This window comes from Salvelinus fontinalis, chromosome 37 (genome assembly GCF_029448725.1).
Source record: "Salvelinus fontinalis isolate EN_2023a chromosome 37, ASM2944872v1, whole genome shotgun sequence".
NCBI classification, from domain to species: domain Eukaryota; kingdom Metazoa; phylum Chordata; class Actinopteri; order Salmoniformes; family Salmonidae; genus Salvelinus; species Salvelinus fontinalis.
In genome coordinates this window covers 12,682,397-12,705,045 of record NC_074701.1, presented here as the reverse complement: position 1 = coordinate 12,705,045, position 22,649 = coordinate 12,682,397, and the positions used below count along the sequence as shown (strand labels likewise).

The 22,649-nt window shown below is 42.1% G+C and overlaps 1 protein-coding gene across 4 annotated transcripts in view; it reads left to right on the top strand.

The window, feature by feature from the left end:
* Positions 1-4,343: 4,343 nt before the first annotated feature.
* Positions 4,344-22,649, top strand: part of LOC129836163 (gamma-aminobutyric acid receptor subunit pi) — a 70,288-nt gene continuing 51,982 nt past the window's right edge. The window contains exons 1-2 of one of the 4 annotated variants that reach the window (XM_055902006.1): positions 4,344-4,643; positions 14,214-14,303. In XM_055902006.1, coding sequence (XP_055757981.1) covers positions 14,248-14,303 — 56 coding nt within the window. In that variant the 5' untranslated portion in view covers positions 4,344-4,643; positions 14,214-14,247. Of the gene's footprint in view, positions 4,837-6,080; positions 6,189-14,212; positions 14,304-22,649 lie in introns of those variants that run through there. The other 3 variants (XM_055902005.1, XM_055902007.1, XM_055902008.1) reach the window with 3 other exon arrangements.

Here is a 22,649-nt window from a genome sequence, read left to right as displayed (position 1 = left end):
GTTACGTACGCCTCTTGGAGGGAACGCAACACCCTGCTGCACTCAACTCCCCGTGGAGTGAAATAGGTTGTAACGATCTTCGTTGGGAGAAAGAGAGGAGGACCAAAGCCAGCGTGGTAAGTGTTCATGATGAATATTTAATGGAACAAACCTGAACACTGAAATACAAAACAATAAAGTGCACGAACTTAAACCGAAACAGTTCCGTGTGGAACACACAGACACGGAAGACAACCACCAACGAAACCCAGGTGAAAAAAGGCTACCTAAGTATGATTCTCAATCAGAGACAACTAACGACACCTGCCTCTGATTGAGAATCATACCAGGCCAAACGAAAAAAACAACATAGAAAAACGAACAAAGATAACCCACCCAACTCACGCCCTGACCATACTAAAACAAAGAAATAACAAAAGAACTAAGGTCAGAACGTGCCATAGGTATGTGATGTTCGGTGCGGGTAAGGATGACAGAGGCAGAGAATATCACCATTTACAGAGACTTTATTTCCTTAACACGGTAATTGTGCAGAAAAGAGGCTGGACAGAATCAAAGCAAAGAGAGTAAAAGTTAGAGTCCCCTCTCCTACCTTACCTGCCTACCCACTACTTACCTAACCTTAACGCCACCTGGTGCGCTAACCAAAATACAGCGGGTGGTCTGCCCAGGTCTTACCTAGTGTGCATAGACAGAGGCATGCAACGGGTATATGTATGCCTGCAAGCCTCTTGCCTAAGCACTCCCAAGGTGCCATCCCCTTCCCCCCTGGGAACAAATTAAACAGAATAATACAAACTTAAAGTGAACAATTTCAATAATCAAAAATACTGAGTCCTATTGTCACACACATACTTCAGAAGTAGCGGCTACAAAATACTTTCAACAAAACTGTCTCTGAGCAACAACCAACACAGGACATCCAAGAAGCTCTCGCTCCTAACAAAGGAACACTGGCTTTCATCCAGCTGCAGATGGAGTTTGTAATTGCCGACAGCTGTATCCCCTAACAAGAGGGCGGGATTAGACCTCCAATCGTCGATGGGGCTGACCAATCAGCTGCTTCGAATCCAGGAAGCCATTTCCTGAAATACACACATACATGTACCCAAACAAACCCAAAACACAGAAATTGGGGAACGTAACACCCGTCTTCTTCAGAAAGACACCTGTGGCTTCCTTGAAAAACCTGTGGCTTCCTTGAAAAACCTGCTTTGTGAGGCACCCTGCCTGGTGTACCCCAACAAAGACAAGACGTTATTTTTGGAAGTCGGTTTCTCAGAGCACTGCCTTAGTGCTGGGTTGTACCAAAAATACATCCAAGACAAACGTGTGGTTGCTTACGCGAGCAAAACATTCAACCCTGCTGAACACAAGTTCAGTGCGAAAAAGTGCGAAAAAAAGTGTGAAAAAGCGCTGCTGTCGACAGTTTGGGTGGTCAAAGACTTCACCAGTAATGTCGGCGGACAAAAGGTGATCATAGAAACATGTTACCAGCCTGTGACTTTTCTGAAAAGCCAACGAATCCGGGAGGGTGCTGTACACAACAGCAGAATAGCGGCTTGGCTCATGACGCTGCAGAGCCATGATGTAGTAGTCAACTACGCAAAAGCGAGGAAAAAAACTGCCTTTGGGCGGGGCTTTGGCGGTGTGACAGTGGTGTGGTGATGATGAAACCGACTTCACACCACCCCAGCGTGACGTAGCTCCGCCATTGCCATCGAACCATCACTACTTCGAAGAGAACTTGTGTCTTGGCATGCCGATGGCATTTGTGGATGGCTGTTCTTACCACCATCTAGACCACTTGCAAGTTGGTGTGGGATTTGTATGGCACAATGACATTCCGTGCAAACCACTTCAATTTCAGCCAGGCAACAAGACCAGCCAGTTCACAAAAGTGGCGGGCGTGCTTATCACACTGCAAAAGGCAGTGAAACACAACTTGTCATAACTCGCAATCTGCACCCACTCAGACTACGCCAGACTCAACTTCTTATCCCAATATGCATATGCCAAGCACATGACCACTTCAAGTGGCAAAGAAGTGAAAAACAAAGAGGTCATCGCAAGCTAGAATGAGCTCATCACCAAACACGACCTACAAGCGTATTGGAAGAAAGTCAAGGAACACTCCAAATCACCTGGTTGTGACAAACTCTGCAACTACCATGCCAACAGCATGGTGAAATCTGGGGTAATTCACGGCACCCCTTGGGTGTTCGATGTTCGAGATGCATGGTGTCTGCGGTAACGCGTAGCCATGTAAAGCACCGCGGGAAATGTCTTTGCACGAACATAATGTGTTGCTAACTCATTAATTCCTGAATGGTGACCCAGTAGCAATGCAACACTAAGATGAGTCCATCGCCACTTTGATGGCTTTCCTGTCAATTACCTAGTGTCCAAACTGGCTTTGGCAGGTTCACACGACTTGCGTTCGCTGTACACAACCAAATAGCACCTCACACTTGTAGATGACACCTACTGGTTTATGTTTCAGAAACCGACAACACACGAAGGTGGGTGGTTCCTAAAACAGAGGGGGATAAAGAAAGCCCATGCCCACGATGAGCCATGTGGAGGCCATAGGGGTATTGTCCGAGGGAATTGTCGGACGGGCCACAGTGTCCCCGACCCACCCCTGTCTCAGTCTCCAGGATCTATGCTGCAATAATCTATGTGCCGGGGGGCTAGGGTCAGTCTGTTATATCTGGTGCAATTATTCTGGTGTCCTGTGTGAATTTAAGTATGCTCCCTCTAATTCTCTCTCTCTCCCTGCCCTCCCGGAGCACCTGAGCCCTAGGATCATGCTTCAGGACTACCTGGCCTGATGACTCCTGGCTGTCCCCAGTCCACCTGGTCATGCTGCAGCTCCAGTTTCAACTATTTTGCCTGCGGATACGGAACCCTGACCTGTTCACCGGACGTGCTACCTTGTCCCAAACCTGCCAGTTTCGACTCTCTTTCTCTACCACACCTGCTGTCTTGACCTCTGAATGCTTGGCTATGAAAAGCCAACTGACATTTACTCCTGAGGTACTGACCTGTTGCACCCTCTACAACCGTTGTGATTATTATTTGACCCTGCTGATCATCTACGAACGTTGTAACATTTTGAAGAATAATCTGGCCTTAAATGGCCATGTACTCTTATACTCTCCACCCGGCACAGCCAGAAGAGGACTTTCCACCCCTCAGCCTGGTTCCTCTCTAGGTTTCTTCCTACGCTCCTGCCTTTCAAGGGAGTTTTTCTTTGCCATCGTGCTTCTATATCTGCATTGCTTGCTGTTTGGGGTTTTAGGCTTGGTTTCTGTATGGCACTTTGTGACATCTGCTGATGTAAAAAGTGCTTTATAAATAAATGTGATTGATTGAGTGTAGCCCACAGCCATATGTCATAGCCATATCAGTGCCTAACAACATAAGGAAAACTCAGAGAATGCTATTATGTTCTTCTGAAATAGACTACATTTTCTTCATATCATGTTTCTTTAGACCTGTCTAAAATAAATCATGGATTTATTAGACTTTTTAACAGGTCTGCATCAGTGGCTTATAGACTATGCGTGGAAGCCAGGAGATGCTAAACTTGTTTATGTTAATTATTGGTAAATTACTGTGAGACCGGCAGTTATTTGCTTGACATTCACTGGCTGACAAAATTTCATGACCGCCACAGCCCTACACAACGGAAACTTTTGAGTGTGAAAAACCCAGCAGAGTTGCAGTTCTTGACCCATTCAAACCGGTGCGCCTGGCACCCACTACCATACCCGGTTCAAAGGCACTGAAATAGTTTGTCTTGCCCATTCACCCTCTGAATGGCACACATACACAATCCATGTCTCAATTTCCTCAAGGCTTAAAAATCCTTCTTTAACCCATCTCCTCGGCTTGATCTACACTGATTGAAGTGGATTTCACAAGTGACATCAATAAGGGATCATAGACTGACCAGGAGAATCCGGGTGAAAGCTTTGTCACTGACTCACTCAATGTGTGTATCTACTCCTCTGTAGTGAGGTGAACTGTTAAACTAGCACTGATAGGATTATTTTCCCTCCATTACTTCAGAGTACCAATAAATCCGCAAAGGCACATTACGGGCTGTGTCAAAGGTCTATAACTATGCAAATATGCCACAAATCATATTTCTTTGTCGATTTTCAAAGTTGAAATAGGACTACATGTAATGGAATAAATACATGTTATAGGCTGTTATGTAAAGTGTTGGCTAATTTAAGAATAGGATGTCTTCCATCTGCTTGGATGTTGCCATCCCAGAAATGACATTAATTTCCTCTGCGATTGGCTCCTTTGGGCTTCAATAATTGACAGGCTACTATGCTTTGTTCTACAACGACTTTTTCCCAGTGTTAAATGGGAGGTGATTTTGCCACTGTCAGTGTAGCTTCCCAATTATTTATTTTTTTTAAACTAAAGCTATCACATTATCCAATGGTGGTCATAATGTTAATCGTTTTTTCATCAAGGGAATTATATAAATAGTGTAAATAAATAAATTTGTTCTGAGTGGGCCAAGTTAATGTTGGTGACATTCATCTCGTGCATTGTCTTTAGAGACCCAAAAGCGGCGGTAGGGTTGGTTGGTAGGACCGTTGCGATTCATTGTGCACAAGGTAAGCGGCTTCTCCTTGTTGACGGGAATTCGCTGACAGAGCACCAGTTGTTTTCGCAGGCAGATGTTGGCGACTGAAGTGGGCTACCGGTTACAACTTTAATTTTAATGCGAAGGAAAATTCGATGACACGTGCTCTTATCGCTAGTTTAAACTGAAATGTATGGTATGCGCTCGGCCACAAATCACTACAGGTAAGAATGTGCCTACGTGCTTTTAACTTTGTAGTAGCCTGTTTTGCAATATGATACAACCACCCTCGAAGTTTGGCATGTACAATGAATGATTATTGGGTTTGTACTTACGTCTTACATGTTTGAATATGGTTGAGTTAACCTACCTTCAATCAAAGGAACATGTTTCGTTTGTTGAGCATATTGGTTTGTTTTCAGCCAAGTCAGTACGCTGAAGCTTCGTAGACTTTCAATGGTTTTTAAATGTTTTGCGAATGTATGTTTTGAATATGAAAAGTAGCCTAAAACAATTGTTCAATAACATTTGCAGGTTCATGTTTTTATTTTATTTTTATTTTTACAAATATCTCCAATATCACATTTGTGTCGTATAAAAGTGAAGCACTGAACAATAGCCTATTCTATAATAATGTAATTATAATCTTGTGTATCGGGTGAAAACAGCTTTATAGGGATTGAGTGAACATTTCATATTCATTCAGGTTTGTGGATATCAACGCTGTGTGACTGTTGCGCTCAAAAAGATTCGAGGTCGTGTGTAAATGTTCCTCTTAAAGAAAGGATGCTGTGGGGATAAATTATAATTTACTGTATGGGTAGCCATGCTTTATGTTGAATGCTTGATTGAATATTACCGAGTACAATATTCACTTTTCCATTGCGGTTAATTAGAACATTTTAGTTGGGGTCAAGACCTCGACAAATTGCCATCACCTTTTATGCACTTGAATTATTTTTGGGAACGGGGATTTCAAAGTGACAAGGAATGGCAGCGCTCACACCAGGTGAAGGTCATAAACACATTTCATACAGCCCCTCGTGATATGTGTAGACCTGCGTCCATGTGTGGATGTGCGCGTTTTAGTGGAAGTGGGTGTTCATGTGCTGATGGAGTGGAGGATGTATAAGGTTATTCATTATTATGTAATGCAGGCTAATCTTTATTTGGTGAATACAATTCATAGATTTTTCTTATCATGGGGTAATTTCAAGGTACGTAACGATTCACCGAAACGCATCGTTCCGGGTTCATCTGTCCGCTGGAGCCCAAACCGATCCAAATGAAGCATGCATTGGTCAGAACCGATTCAAACATAACTAATCTCCGGTTCACTAACGTTTTTTACTCATATTGTTTTATTCCGAAAATTATTCTTATCTGTTGGGACAATTGATGTGTCCTCTCCTGCTGTTCAGTAGCCCACCGAACTTGTATGCATGTAACTGCGTGTGACTGTCCTACACAGTCTCACATTCAATTCGCGCATATATGTGGCTGGCCTGGACTGTCTGATAACAACTGTGCGTGCGCACGTCGCACAGTGCGGTAGACAGCTAATCACGCCAACAAGGTAGGTCTATCTCGGTTCTAGGCTATTCGTACATCTGCTCGGCACCGTCAGCATTCGGATATGGCTTTTGCAATATCTAATCATATGTTTTATTAGTTGAATTGTTCAGGTTCGCAATAAAACATATTTTTTATAATTTAGCTGTAAACAGTCATAGTTTATATTTGGTTATTTTTTAAATAAGAGGTAATTTCATAAAGTATATAAATAATTTCTGCGAGCTGTGCGTGCTGGCATTCATTAGAAAAAGCTGGAGAAATTCTCCAGTAAAATTCCAAACGTCTAAACTGTTGGCTTTTGAGACGGGTGTAAAATTACAAAGTTGCATTATATTAGTTGGCTAAATGTCATGCTAATTTCAAAAGATAAATGTTGACATAGAACTAGCTCAAAAGTAAAGGGGGGGGGGGTATAAATTGATAGTGGGGTGGTAGATGCTCAGCCTGCCCTATGGCTCAGCTCAGGGGCAATGGCTGGAAGGGAACCAGCTTTTGTCGAAATAATGGTTAGGGTTTTAAAATGCAATTTTTGACAGTACTTTGACAAAAGATGAATCCCTTCTAGCCATGACACAGCTCAGATGCAAACACACAACCTTGACATCGACACACACACACACACACACACACTCATCTTAGAGAAGTCATCTCACACAGATCCAGCAGCAGATATTAATTTAAAATGGAAAATGAATATGTTCATGCCAAAAATGTTAGTGTATCGAATCAAACTGAATCATATCAATTCATTCCCCTAATAAAACCGAAACTTACCATATAGGACCCAATGCATCTAGATGCGTATCGAACTGTTCATGAAAGGAGAGATGCACATCCCTAGTAATTTCCACTTTAGCCTATTGCTACCCTCAGGCTATGAAGCCTATCAGATTAAAGATAGCTGTCAGCTGTTGGCAAGAGTTCTGAAGCACCAAACAGCTCTAGAGAACATTGATGTTGTTTCATGTTAAAAGTAGTGTAACGAAAGATGGAGTCAGGTCTGATCTTATCTGGAAAGAAAATAGAAACACTTGACCTGTTCGTGGAGGCTGGAGGTTTTGAAATGTCCCTCTCTCCCAAATATATGTATATTTGTGTGACTTGAGTAACAGCCAAGACAACCGTCTCTGTTCCGGTGCAGCTCTGTAGAAAAACACAATGTTACTTATTTATTTTGCTCTATTTTTTGTTTCAATATATCTCACTGCAGTATGCTTAAATCAGTTGCACAGCAGATTTAGCTCCCAGTCAAGCATGATATTAAAAGAGGAAGAGGGGAGCTGAAGTCAATGTGATTAACATTAACTGGGTTGTGCAGAGAGGTGATGGGAAGGCCCGCTCCTTATCTTAAAAACACCAGTGTTAAGAATGTCATTTCCTCTTCCCACCCAGTGACAACATAGCAGATTTAACACATTTTTTAAAAAGTAATCCAAAGGCAACAAACATGTATTGGATGACGCACAGTGGTAAGGAACTCCTTTCTATCTGTATATCTCCCATTTTTCCTCCCTGCTGTGCTCATTATATGCTGTCTGAGGTGTGGGTAGAGACTATGCCCTGTGCAAACATTACTCTGCAGAATTGGTGGTTGGGCAGACAGGCAGTGCTGTGAGATGATGAGGTATGGGTGCAGCTGGGACCTGGAGGGTGGCACAGAGCACCAGGTGGCTCATCCCTCCTTCCTGATTCAGATTGATGGGCCTCATCTCCCAACCGCCCACTCTCTGGCCCAGGTGCATCATGGGAATGAGGGCCAGGGACATTTGGGTATGGGCTGACCTGGCTGTCCCATCCGTGTGGCCCTTTGTGCCCTGTCTGACTTGGGATAATGCAGTTGCACTGTCATCACTCATCTGGGATGAGGTCTGATGCCAAACATTGTCCTGATGTAGCCAACCACTACCTCAAGCTGTCACAGTGTCCAGATGTACATTCAGATCAACTATTTTTAGAGAGATATTTTAAACAAAAAATATGATTGTCTTTTTCTTTTTCTTCTTATTTGATGGTTATTATCATCTTCTCACGTCACCCCGCTCCTCCGCTCTCTCCACTGGCTTCCAGTTGAAGCTCGCATCCGCTACAAGACCATGGTGCTTGCCTACGGAGCTGTGAGGGGAACGGCACCTCCGTACCTTCAGGCTCTGATCAGGCCCTACACCCAAACAAGGGCACTGCGTTCATCCACCTCTGGCCTGCTCGCCTCCCTACCTCTGAGGAAGTACAGTTCCTGCTCAGCCCAGTCAAAACTGTTCGCTGCTCTGGCACCCCAATGGTGGAACAAACTCCCTCACGACGCCAGGTCAGCGGAGTCAATCACCACCTTCCGGAGACACCTGAAACCCCACCTCTTTAAGGAATACCTAGGATAGGATAAAGTAATCCTTCCACCCCCCCCCCCTCCCCTTAAAAGAGTTAGATGCACTATTGTAAAGTGGTTGTTCCACTGGATATCATAAGGTGAATGCACCAATTTGTAAGTCGCTCTGGATAAGAGCGTCTGCTAAATGACTTAAATGTAATGTAATGTAATGTAAATGTAATCTTCATAATAATAATGATGATCATCATCATCTTCTTCTTCATCATCAGTACCGCCACCACCAGCACCACCATCTCAAAAGGCAAGCTCCTTTCCAACCACATTCATATCCACTCCAAGCCTGCAGATTTCCCATAATGTTTTAGGAGGCGGGAGCATAGCCACAAGCATCCCAACGCTGATGCAGGGCGACGGGAGCAAGAAACTCGTCTGGAATGATGAGGATAAGTCAATTACAGCCCAAACAGAGTGTTGCAAAGGAGAAGGATCCGCTGTGCTTAGCCGACTGCTCAGACAAAGTCCTCAGGGCCTGCTGTGCCTGGAAGAGAGGCGAGCTGGACTGGTGGAACATATTTATCAAATCAGCTCTGCTCTAAGTGCTGCAGCAGTGTGGGATGTAGTGGGTACTATAATACCTGTTTCCCATGGAAGAAAGCAACGTTTGGACCATTACACCAAGAGGTACTGTATATCAGTCTTGGGCTGAGCGTGACACTCTTTTTGATGTCGCAGGCAGGGTTATCTTATCACGAGACCGTGAACCCTACTCACATTCACTACACTGACCCAAAACAAACTCTTCTGACTGATATTTTTCCACACTGTCCTTTTCAGCAACTGTGGTGGATGCGTAAACTGGCCAGCTCAGTACAGCCCTGCTTGACTTGGTTGCGCTTGGCCGGTAGTGCAAAAATGGTATAAGTCAGTGGTCAGGGTCTTAGTCCCAGTTGCCTTAAGAGGTCAGAGAACAAGTCAGGATACAGGACAAGGAACAAAATGAAAAATCAAGACCACGAGGGGGTCTGACAAAGAGGTGACTCACCAAGCACACCAGGCGGGAAGCGAGAAAACACAGAAAAGGGCAGAACATTTGATCATGTGCTCAGTAACTCAAACATATATATTTTTCCCACCCACTTTTGCCCTTTTCAAGTCAGCTTAAAATCAAATGGTAGACAAGATGACAGGGTTCTGAAATATGGCTGATACCTCTTGAGAGGTTTAATTAGACACTGCTGTGTGTTTGAGGGTGGTCAGTGGATTTGGTGGGTGACAAGTAGAATTTTTGCTGACTGACATACTGTACTTAAGCACAGCTGGACATGGCAGATTAGGCAACAGGCCCCTACACTGAAAACGATTGAGACAGTGACCTAAATATGTATGGCCTCATATCTTAAAATAGCTAGTCCTTTGTGGTTTGGAGATGACTAAAAAGCTTTATTGACTTCAACACATTTAATGAAAGTGCTGTATGTTAGTCTGTTCAGTCTATGCAAGAGTGGGATTATCTGCAATATCTGAATTTAAGTGTGCAATCTTAGGATGTACAGTGTTCGTGAGGTTGTGTGCCTTCATTTGCATTGATTGGATGTTTTGTAATATTGGGGTGACATTACCCTCTGGTGGCAGAGTGACACTGGCATTGCGGGCTGGATGATTGACAGCTGTCTGAGAAATTGATTAAAATAGTTATGTTACGTTCATGTACATTTATTGATGTGTTCAGCCCACAGATCAGTCCAGTGCCTCTTTACGCATGAGCTGACAAAGAATTCCAACAAAGCTAAATTTGACCATAGATGAGGAATGATTATCGTGGACTTTTTCAAATTTTAACATCTCTGTTTAATTGATAAATACTGCATAATTTCCAAAATCCATCCTCGGCTGTGTGTTTCGAACCATTTGTCTCACCTTAATGGGTTTATTTGACATTTAATTCAATCTTATTGTCCTACTTGCTGAGTGAAGACCAAGGATTGTCCAATAAACAATCCAAAACAAATTTCATGAGATGCAAATATTTGGTCTTCATCTGTGATTATTTAAGTGATAATGCCAGAGAAGCCGGAGTTTGGAGGATATATTGGCGCAGGTGTTGTTAGGTCCAAGACGAAGTCGATGGCATTATCACTTTTATACAGTTGAAGTCGTAAGTTTACATACACCTTAGCCAAATACATTTAAACTCAGTTTTTCACAATTCCTGACATTTAATACTCATAAAAATTCCCTGTCTTAGGTCAGTTAGGATCACCACTTCATTTTAAGAATGTGAAATGTTAGAACAATAATAGCGAGAATGATTTATTTCAGCTTTTATTTCATCACATTCCCAGTGGGTCAGAAGTTTACATAAAGCATTGCCTTTAAGTTGTTTAATTTGGGTCAAACGTTTCGGGTAACCTTCCACAAGCTTAACCCAATAAGTTGGGTGAATTTTGGCCCATTCCTCCTGACAGAGCTGGTGTAACTGAGTCAGGTTTGTAGGCCTCCTTGCTCTCACACGCATTTTCAGTTCTGCCCACAAATTTTCTATAAGATTGAGGTCAGGGCTTTGTGATGGCCACTCCATTACCTTGACTTTGTTGTCCTTAAGCCATTTTGCCATAACTTTGGAAGTATGCTTGGGGTCATTGTACATTTGGAAGACCCATTTGCGACCAAGCTTTAACTTCCTGACTGATGTCTTGAGATGTTGCTTCAATATATCCACATAATTTTCCTCCCCATGATGCCATCTATTTTGTGAAGTGCACCAGTCCCTCCTGCAGCAAAGCACCCCCACAACATGATGCTGCCACCCCCATGCTTCACGGTTGGGATGGTGTTCTTCAGCTTGCAAGCCTCCCACTTCTTCCTCCAAACATAATGATATTCATTATGGTCAAACTGTTCTATTTTTGTTTATATCAGACCAGAGGACATTTCTCCAAAAAGTACCATCTTTGTCCCCATGTGCAGTTGCAAACCGGCTTTTTTATAGCGGTTTTGGAGCAGTGGCTTCTTCCTTGCTTATCGGCCTTTCAGGTTATGTCGATATAGGACTCGTTTTACTGTGGCTATAGATACTTTGTACCTGTTTCCTCCAGCATCTTCACAAGGTCCTTTGCTGTTGTTCTGGGTTTGATTTGCAATTTTCGCACCAAAGTACATTCATCTCTAGGAGACAGAGCTCCTTCCTGAGCGGTATGAATTATACTTGCGTACTATTGTTTGTACGGATGAACATGGTACCTTCAGGCGTTTGGAAATTGCACCGAAGGATGAACCAGACTTGTGGAGATCTACAACAACAAAAAATTCTGAGGTCATGGCTGATTTCTTTTGATTTTTACCATGATGTCAAGCAAAGAGGCACTGAGTTTGAAGGTAGGCCTTGAAATACATCCATAGGTACACCTCCAATTGACTCAAATTATGTCAATTTGCCTTTCAGAAGCTTCTAAAGCCATGACATAATTTTCTTGAATTTTCAAAGCTGTTTAAAGGCACAGTCAACTTAGTATATGTAAACTTCTGACCTACTGGAATTGTGATACAGTGAAATAATCTGTCTGTAAACAATTGTTGGAAAAATTACTTGTGTCATGCACAAAGTAGATGTCCTAACCGACTTGCCAAAACTGTAGTTTGTTAACAAGAAATTTATGGAGTGGTTGAAAAACGAGTTTTAATGACTCCAACCTAAGTGTATGAAAACTTCCGACTTCAACTGTATAACGGTCACCAACATATTCAAATATTTATTGCCATATTTTCATTAAAAACGTTATTTCTATAGATGTATTCATATTATTTCATCCTTACACAAGATGTATAGTTCCAACACAAATCTAGGGTTGCTACCCAAGCCGGCTGGTTGTTTGTTTTATTGGTTCAGTTGCTAGACTCGATCCAGTCATTCAGTCTTTTTGTTCTGTATCTATAGAAGCGACCCAGTCGTTTGCTCTAAATGTTCCATTGCCATACTGGCTGGCAACGTTCTTATCCCTTGCTTGCTAGCTAGCCAACTAACTTAAATTCACGGCCAAAATTCTGCAGCCAGAATAACAGCAAAGTAGATGCATTTGCATTTGTTCAAGCTGTTTTTTAGTGACATTTTTTTGGATACATCCATACCAATGACCTAATGAGGTACGATTTTCGCTTGTCATAGAAAATGTGCTCACTCGTCAGGACACTGTTGTTCAATTTTTATGGCGAGGGGTTCCGCTAGCGGAACAACATTCCGCTGAAAAGGCAGAGCGCGAAATTCAAAAATATTTTGGGGAAATATGTAACTTTCATACATTCACAAGTGCAATACACCAAATTAAAGCTTATCTTCTTGTTAATCTACCCGTCGTGTCCCATTTCAAAAATACTTTACAGCGAAAGCACACCATATGATTATGTTAGGTCAAAGCCTAGTCACAAAAACACATACAGCCATTTTCCAGCCACAGAGGAGCTAGCCAGCAACACATCTAACACAATCACTCCAAACTGAAGATGGAAAGACTGCAAACTAGCTGCACTTCGTTTCGGTTTACCTTTTTCAGTTGACATTTCTTTGTATACATCCATAAAAATGATGCGATTCGTGATTTCGACTGGCTGAGAAACGCTGCCTGCCTGTCTGTTCCGTGCCAACTCCGACCCCTACACGTTCATTACTATGGGACAGCTGGAGATCGAATTTGAATATTGAAACAATGTTGCAAATGTCGGAGAGACAGACAAAGGTTTATACAAATCTCAGCTGTTGATAACTAAATGTAAGTTTAAAAGAAATGTGAGATAATGTCTAATGCTTTTTATAGTGGAGATCAAGTTTATAACTTGCCTGGCTGGGCTGGATTGCGCAGTCAGATGGAACAGAGTAAATAGGCATTTTAACGTCATAGATTTAGCCGGTGGTAACTCGTGAAATAGACACCAGCTGGAATGCGCTTTTAACCAATCAGCATTCAGTATTAGACCCAGCCGTTGTATAAAATAACACAATGCATCTGTTTATTAAAGAAATCCAGTACAAAGAGAGCAACATTTCTGTCACTAAGCATTACTAGGTAACGCTGCAGTTGATGATGCCTACAGTAGCATATCATTTTGTAGCCACATTCCTTTTCACCCAACAGCTAAATATACAGTCATTTCGAAATCCTTAAAGGGGAGTGCTTTTTTAGGAAGGTAGCAATGAAATGTCTTTCATTGCCTCTACCTAAGCCGAGTTCTTAATCAGTAGACGTTTCAGATAAGTCATTATTGTGAGGTGATTATTCAGTTCAAATGAAGCCCTGCGGTCATGTCCGTAGCTTAGTGAGTTGGTTGTTGGGAGGATGACTTCCAGGATGACTTCCAGCCAAAGATGTGCTGACTTCTCTTTATAACAGCACAAGACAAATAGGGGAATCTGGATGATATATGTCAGTTCAGTCATAAGATGACCAAGGAGGTCGACAGTGTGCCGTTACAAAAACAACACAGAAGGCTCAGAAACATCTGTGATGCCCCTTGGACAATTTGAGTTTGAAAACAGCACCTGAAAAGACTGGGGTTTGGGATTAAGTTTCACTGGTTCTGAACTAAATATGATTCAGTAGATGGACGTGTGCATTGAAAATGCTGTCACAAACTGTACTCGTCAAAACGCAATAGACTGAGTATACCTATGTTTATGGATTTAGTGCTCTCTGTATCCTCTTATTTCAGATAGACTCCACTAGACACCTCCACACCTCCAGCAATGATGGCTGTGCTCCGCTCTGGAGGGAGAGTGTTCGTCATGCTCCTCATTAGCAGGTAAGATACCGTACAGTAGAAGCGTTACAGGGACTGCCTGGGACCTGTGGGTATGTATGAATGGTGATTTTCCAAAAGTCAGTGAACAGTATGAGATATTGTTAAAAAAAATGTTTAAATGAGGTGTTACTGGGACCAGTGTGAAAGATTTATTTTTTGTATATATGTGTGTGCGTGTGTAAGAGAGCGATCGAGAGGGAGATAAAGCAATTCTCCATTTATTATTTTACTGAGGCACATCAATACTCAATCATGACTCCCCATGCATTACTCAGAAGCATTGGAATTCTCCACAGAAGCATTGAAATTCACATTGACATTGCCACGGTGCAGCACCAGTGAGGCAGCCCTCAGCGCCACATGCACCAAGCACTGAGTCAAATCGGTTGTGCTAATGCCTTCAGGGGTCATGCAGAGAGGATGATGGGATGTTGTGGTGCTAATTTGACACTTACCGTGACAGGAACTCATCCTGTTCTTGCCAGTCCATTTTGTTGCTGGCACAATATCCTCCATGCACAACTTAGAAAAGTCCAACCCACTGGGTACCACCTTATTCTGCCATAAAATGTTGGTCCATGGCACACTAGCTCTGGCCCCATCCCCTCTGAGATTAGCATAACAGCAGGAGGCCTGGAAGTCAGTGGTGTCGAGTGTTATATGCTTTGGGTACAGATGCTTTGGTCCAGTGTCCCATCCCACACAGTCTTTGTCCATTCATGCGCACAGATAATTGTTTTAATTGTTTATTTATACAGGTTTTTCTCATTGAGATAAAATCGATTTTTCAAGAGAGACCTGGTCCAACAGCCGCAGGGGGAACAGTTTCAGACAAAACAACTGACATACACTGACACAACATTGAACAAAACTATAGACACACATACAATACAACAATTACATATTACCTAAAGAAACGCAACTGTCATAACTAAAAAACTGCTGTCCTAAAGACAATTACACTCTTCTCTGATATTTACATCGACCAAGTGTTTAAACAAACTCCACCAACGTGACTAGATCATCAAATGTTTTAATGTCCAGGACCACTGACTTGACTAACTAAAACTATTTCTACCATGACATGTTCTAATTCTTGCTACTGTTAAAAGCAAATGAGAATGGAATCGTAAATTATATTTATTTACTGACCTGATTAAAAAAGAACAGAGATAAAGTGGCATTTAACCCAATATGGCCTTATAAATCAGTGTATACCAGTGTTTAAGCCTACGCAAGATCAATGGCGACGAGCCAACGGTGCTGTAGAGATCAAAATGATGTGTTGGACGTTTTTGATCTGTAATGAACCTGAGGGCCGCATGATATACTGAATCAAATGCTCTCAGGGTAGTGGTTGAGGCCTGCATGTACAGTAGCAGTCAAAAGTTTGGACACACCTACTCATTCCAGGGTTTTTCTTTATTTTTACTATTTTCTACATTCTAGAATAATCAAAACATCAAGACATCATAATCAAGACATCCAAACTATGAAATAACACATATGGGATCATGTAGTAACCAGAAAAGTGTTAAACAAATATATATGAGATTCTTCAAAGTAGCCACCCTTTGCCTTGATGACAGTTTTGCACACTCTTGGCATTCTCTCAACCAGCTTCATGAGGTAGTCACCTGGAATGCCTTTCAATTAACAGGTCTGTCTTTTTAAAAGTTAATTTGTGGAATTTCTTTCCTTAATACGTTTGAGCCAATCAGTTGTGTTGTGACAAGGTAGTGGTGGTATACACAAGATAGCCCATCACTTGCTATGATGAAATTGGGTCTCATGACGACCGCCACAGGAAAGGAAGACACAGAGCTACCTCTGCTGCAGAGGAAATCTGTCCTTTGGTCTGATGAGTCCAAATTTCTGATTTTTGGTTCTAACCACGGTGTCTTTGTGAGATGCAAAGTAGGTGAACGGATAATCTCTGCATGTGTGGTTCCCACCATGATGCATGGAAGAGGAGGTGCCTTTCTGGTGACACTGTCTGTGATTTATTTAGAATTCAAGGCACATTTAACCAGCATGGTTACCACAGCATTCTGCAGCGATACGCCATCACATCTGGTTTGCTCTTAGTGGGACTATAATTTGTTTTTCAAGAGAACAATGACCCAACACAGAGTGATGGAGTGCTGCATCAGATGACCTGGCCTTCACATTCACGCAACCTCAACCCAATTTTTATTCTATATTTTTTATTTTATTTAATCTTTATTTAACAAGGCAAGTCAGTTGAGAACAAATTCTTATTTACAATGACCGCCTACCACCAGCCAAACCCTATCCCAGACTACGCTGGGCCAATTGTGCGCCATCCTGTGGGACTCCCAATCACGGCCGGTTGTGATGCAGCCCAGGATCGAACCAGGGTCTGAAATGACGCCTCTAGCACTGAGATTCAGTGCCGTTGACCGCTGTGCCACTCTGGAGCAGATGGTTTGGGATGAGTTGAACCACAGAGTGAAGGAAAAGCAGCCAACAAGTGCTCAGCATATGTCCTTCAAGACTGTTGGAAAAGCAATCCAGGTGAAGCTCGTTGAGAGAACGCCAAGAGTGTGCAAAGCTGTCATCAAGGCAAAGGGTGGCTACTTTGAAGAACATAAAATATATTTGATTTGTTTAAAACTTTTGTTGGTTACTACATGATTCCATATGTGATATTTCATAGTTTTGATGTCGTCACTACTATTCTATAATGAAGAAAATTGTAAATATAAAGAAAGATTATTGAATGAGTAGGTGTGTCCAAACTTTTAACTGGTACGGTAGATAACTAAAATCTACAGTCACCAGTAATGTATATGTTACCAGCTCCTTCCTGGCCTCATGAGAAAAACAAACCTTATGCCAGTAATAAAAACATATTCTCAGCTTGAGCTTCCTTATCAAGTTCTCCACGTGAACAGTGAAGCTCAGCTTGTCATCTACCCACACTCCCAAATATTTAAACACTTTGACATGCTGTAGAGTATGGTCATCCAATGTAGCAATGACATGATTAGTAACATGAATGGCATTTGAAAATACCATGCATTTTGTTTTACCCGAATTCAGAACCAGCTTCAAATCATACAGATTATTTTGTATGGTGTTAAATTCTCTTTGGACATTTTCAAAAGCTAAAGATAAACTGCTACCACTTGACTAAAGAACAGTATCATCTGCATAAACATTAACATCTGTTTCAATGTGATCTCCAATGTTGTTTATATACAAAATGAACAACAGTGGGCCCAAAATAGAAGCTTGCGGAACACCTGAGCACAACTCTATAGACTCAGATTTACAACCATCCGCCATTACACATTGTGCACAATTTGATAACTAATTTATAAACCAATCTAGAGATTGACCAGTAATTCCACAACATTTTAACCTTTACACCAACAAAGCATGGTCCTCTGTGTCAAATGCCTTTGACAAATCAGTAAAAACAGACACACAATGTAAATTCTTGTCAAGAGCACAATGGATGTCATTTAAAACCTTCAATGTTTCTGAAACAGTGCAGCGGCCAGCCCTAAAACCTAATTGCATTCCATTTAAGATGTTGTTTTCTTGGAGGTAGGCCTTCAGCTGCCTACTAACTATGGACACCAGTACCATAGACAGTACAGACAGTGTTGACATGGGTCGATAGTTGTCAAGTAGCGAAGGATCTCCACCTTTCAGGAGGCAGTACAAAAGCACATTTCCATAGCTTCGTGATTTCCTTAACGTCAAGCAAGAGGTTAAAAATACATGTTAAGGGGGAACATTGATGTCTGCAGCTAGGCGTAGGAGGCGGGGATCTAGATCTTAAGGGCCAGGGGATTTCTTTCTATCAAATTATTTCAGGGCTTTACGCACTTCTGAAAGAGAAGGATGAGAAGGAGAACCTGGCGAATGAGTGCACAGGGGTGTTAGGTAAATTCATAGGGGGCTCATTTATACCTTTGACCTTTTCATATAAACTGCCTGCATCTAGAAAATGCTGATTTTAAGGCTTTCAGAATAGAGGTTATCTCAGGTACAACCTGTGTCTACCAACAATTGTTTGGGAAGCTGTGTAACTTTTTTGCACTCCAAACCTTTCACTACTTGCCAAATTTTGGAGGGATTATTTATATTATGAAATGAAAAATCACTCGTTTTTGGGCATTGGATCTTCTCAGCCCAACTTCAGCTGCCCTTCAGCGTTCTACTGTCCGTGGCAGTTTTTGGACAGTATAAATACTTGTTTCCATTCAATTAGTTACCTTTAAGAGTAGCTACTTTGTGTCTTGATTGACATTTAATTGGCATCAAATACAACTCTTACAGGTAACCCCAATTCTATTGAACTACATTACCGAAAGTATGTGGACACCTGCTCGTTGAACATCTCATTCTAAAATCATGGGCATTAATATGGAGTTGGTCCCCCCTTTTCTACAATAACAGCCTCCACTCTTCTGGGAAGGCTTTCCACTAGATGTTGGAACATTGTTGCAGGGACTTGCTTCCATTCAGCCACAAGAGCATTAGTGAAGTTGAGCCCTGCTGTTGGGTGATGAGGCTTGGCTCACAGTTAGGATTCCAATTTATCCCGAAGGTGTTCGATGGGGTTGCGGTCAGGGTTCTGTGCAGGCCAGTCAAGTTCTTCCAAACCGATCTTGACAAACCATTTCTGTATGGACCTCATTGTATGCTGTAGCGTTAAGATTTCCCTTCACTTGAACTAAGGGGCCTAGCCCAAACCAGCCCCAGACCATTATTCATCCACCAAACTTTACAGTTGGCAATTTGTATTCGGGCAGGTAGCGTTCTCCTGGCATCCGCCAAACCTACTTTCGTCCATCGGACTGCCAGATGGTGAAGTGGGATTCATCACTCCAGAAAACACGTTTCCACTTCTCCAGAGTCCAATGGCAGCGAGCTTGACACCACTCCAGCCAATGCTTGGCATTGCGCATGGTGATCTTAGGCTTATGTGCGGCTGTTTGGCCATGGAAACCCATTACATGAAGCACCCAATGAACAGTTATTGTGCTGACGTTGCTTTCAGAGGCAGTTTGGAACTCGGTATTGAGTGTTTCATCCGAGGACAGATGATTTTTACGCTCTTCAGCACTCGGCAGACCCGTTCTGTGAGCTTGTCAGGCCTACCACTTCGCGGCTGAGCCCTTGTTGCGCCTAGACGTTTCCACTTCACAATAACAGCACTTACAGTTGACCGGGGCAGCTCTAGCATGGCAGAGCTGCTAACTGACCATTCTACTGCAAATGTTTGTCTATGGAAATTACATGCTCGATTTTATACACCTGTCAGCAACTGGGTGGCTGAAATAGCCGAATCCACTAATTTGAAAGGGTGTCCACATACGTATATACTGTATATATAGTGTATTTTCCCCAGTGAGAGGCTGGTCATGTCTTGCAGACGGTCAGGGATGGCACCAGGCCGCAGACACGAATTAGCCATGGCAGAACATTAGCAGATTGTTTGAGCGTAATGACCTCCAGTTCTGCTTGTAGTTTCTCGATGACGCAGTGACAGATCCAATGGCTTCATCTCTATCATTGCAGAGAGGGCAGCTCAGCTCAGTGTAGCCCAGTGTATTTTATGGACATAACTAAGTGAGATAACCTTCACCCTCACCGTTACCCAGGTGATTTGAAAGATGGCTATTATAGAAGGGCCACCGGAGCATAATGGCACCAACAACCATGACAACGAATGAGATGCAGCCATACAAATATGACCCTTGACCCTGACAATGTTAACTCTGCCGAGGTCATTTCCCAATAGCAAACAAACTAATTTTCACACTGTGGCCTGTGTCATATCATAACAGAAATAGGACACACAAGCATTATGGAGGTCATAGTTCTCAATCATAGAGGTACATTTACAGTAAGAGCCACAAAACCTTACCTCACAATGGAGATGAAGACAGGCAATGTCTGAGTGTCAGTCAGTCTGCCCTCAGATAACTACCTCCTCTCCTGTCCCTGTGACTCCCCTTGAAAGCACTAGCAACTTCACTATAATGTTTTATTCTCCTCCCATTGGAGAGAATCAAGGAGAGAGGCTGGATCACAGCTGGGTGACTTGAAAAAACAGACATGTTTGGAGAAGATGTTCAAATAATGCAACAGGTACTGTGTAACTGTGCAGCCGTGCCAGATGTATAAAACATGTGTATGAACTGTGACAATCACATACACATCAAAGGCTATCGATTTTCCCAGTTGGAGTCATTTATCACGGAAGTCATACATATCCACGCCCTTTATTTATCCATCTATTACATCAACTAGCCCAACTGTCAATCAGAACCAATTTGCAGTTCTACTGCTTCTGACAGGGTGTTCTGTAAGAAAGAAAAAAACCTGTCAAATAAAATATCACTATGTTGTTGGCGCATTCCAAGGCTAACTTTACTAGGGTGTTAGGTTGCCCATGCACTTTTCACTTCCTAGTCCCTATTTATACAGTACCAGAGTTTTTGAGATCCACAAAGTCCCACAGAAAATCCTCTGCACAGTGGGGTCATGCATTAGCCTTGTCTTAATATGTTAAGGGTGCGGGAAGTTGTGTTGAGGGATATCATGCCAAATCAAACCTTTTCATCTTATTTTGGGAGTTTGGCCTCTTTTAGTGCGTTGTAGTTGTCGCTAAATCATGCTGAACTGGAATTAGCTGAAATCTTCGACCCTACTGTCTTTCAGAATGATACAATACAGAGGTTTATGTTCTACACTCAAAAGTAGGGTGTTTGTAGATATCCTTTCCCCCTGAAGGGAGCTAAAACACTTGCAAATTGTTAATGGCTGTGCTCTGATGTACAGTACTTCAGCCTCATAACTCACTGAGTTAGGACAGGACTCTAATTGGATCGTTCATTGCGTAAAGCCTCGATAGCTCACTTTTTTTTTAACAAACAACAAACACCATTTTCAATCATAGGATGAAGAGTCCCACATGAAAATATACTACAGTATACTGTAGAATTACTATATTTACAGTGCCTTCAGAAAGTATTCACACCCCTTGAGTTTTTCCACATTTTGTTGTGTTACAAGTTGGGATTAAAATGGATTGAATTGTAATTTTTTTGTCAACGATCTACACAAATTACTCTGTGACTGTAAGGGCTGTCTCTCTCCTCATCCTCGGACGAGGAGAGGAGAGAAGGATCATCAGACCAAAATGCAGCAGTAGGGAAATAGGCCATCTCTTTATTTTAAAAAAACGATGATGGCAACACGAAAAAACAAAACACTTTCAAAAATCCAAAACAAGAAAACGAAGTAGACGAAACCTGAACATAAACTTACATAACTAAACGTAACACTTACGGACAGGAACAGACTACATCGAAACGACACGAACAACCGAACAGTCCCGTATGGTGCAAGACATAACACAAATACGGAAGACAATCACCCACAAACAAACAGTGAGAACACCCTACCTAAATATGACTCTTAATTAGAGGAGAACGCAAAACACCTGCCTCTAATTAAGAGCCATACCAGGCAACCAAAACCAACATAGAAACAGATAACATAGACTGCCCACCCAAAACACATACCCTGACCTAAACACATACAAAAACAACATAAAACAGGTCAGGACCGTTACAGTGACGTCAAAGTGAAATAAAAATTTGAACATTTGTAAAAAATAAAACAATAATATATCTTGATTACATAAGTATTCAACCCTGTGTTAATACATGTTAGAATCACCTTTGGCGGTGATTACAGCTGTGAGTCTTGCTGGGTCAGTCTCTTTCAAGTTGGTTGTTGATCATTACTAAACAGCCATTTTCAAGTCTTGCAAAAGATTTTCAATTAGATTTAAGTAAAAACTGTAACCAGGCCACTCAGGATCATTCCATGTAATCTTAGTAAGCAGCTCCAGTGTATATTTGGCCTTGTGTTTTAGGTTATTGTCCTGCTGAAAGGTGAATTTCTCAACAAGGTTTTCCTCTAGGATTTTGCCTGTGCTTATCTCTATTCCATTTATTTTTTATCCCCCAAAAAACTCCCTAGTCCTTGCCGATGACAATCATACCCATAACATGATGCAGCCACCACCATGCTTGAAAACACGAAGAGTGGTACTCAGTGATGTGTTGTATTGGATTTGCCCCAAGCGTAACACTTGTATTCAGGACATAAAGTTTAATTTCTTTGCCACTTTTTTTGCAGTTTTACTTTAGTGCCTTATTGCAAACAGGATGAATGTCTTGGAATATTTTTATTCTGTACAGGCTTCCTTCGTTTCACTCTGTCACTTAGGTTAGTATTGTGGAGTAACTACAATGTTGTTGAGCCATCCTCAGTTTTCTCTAATCACAGCCA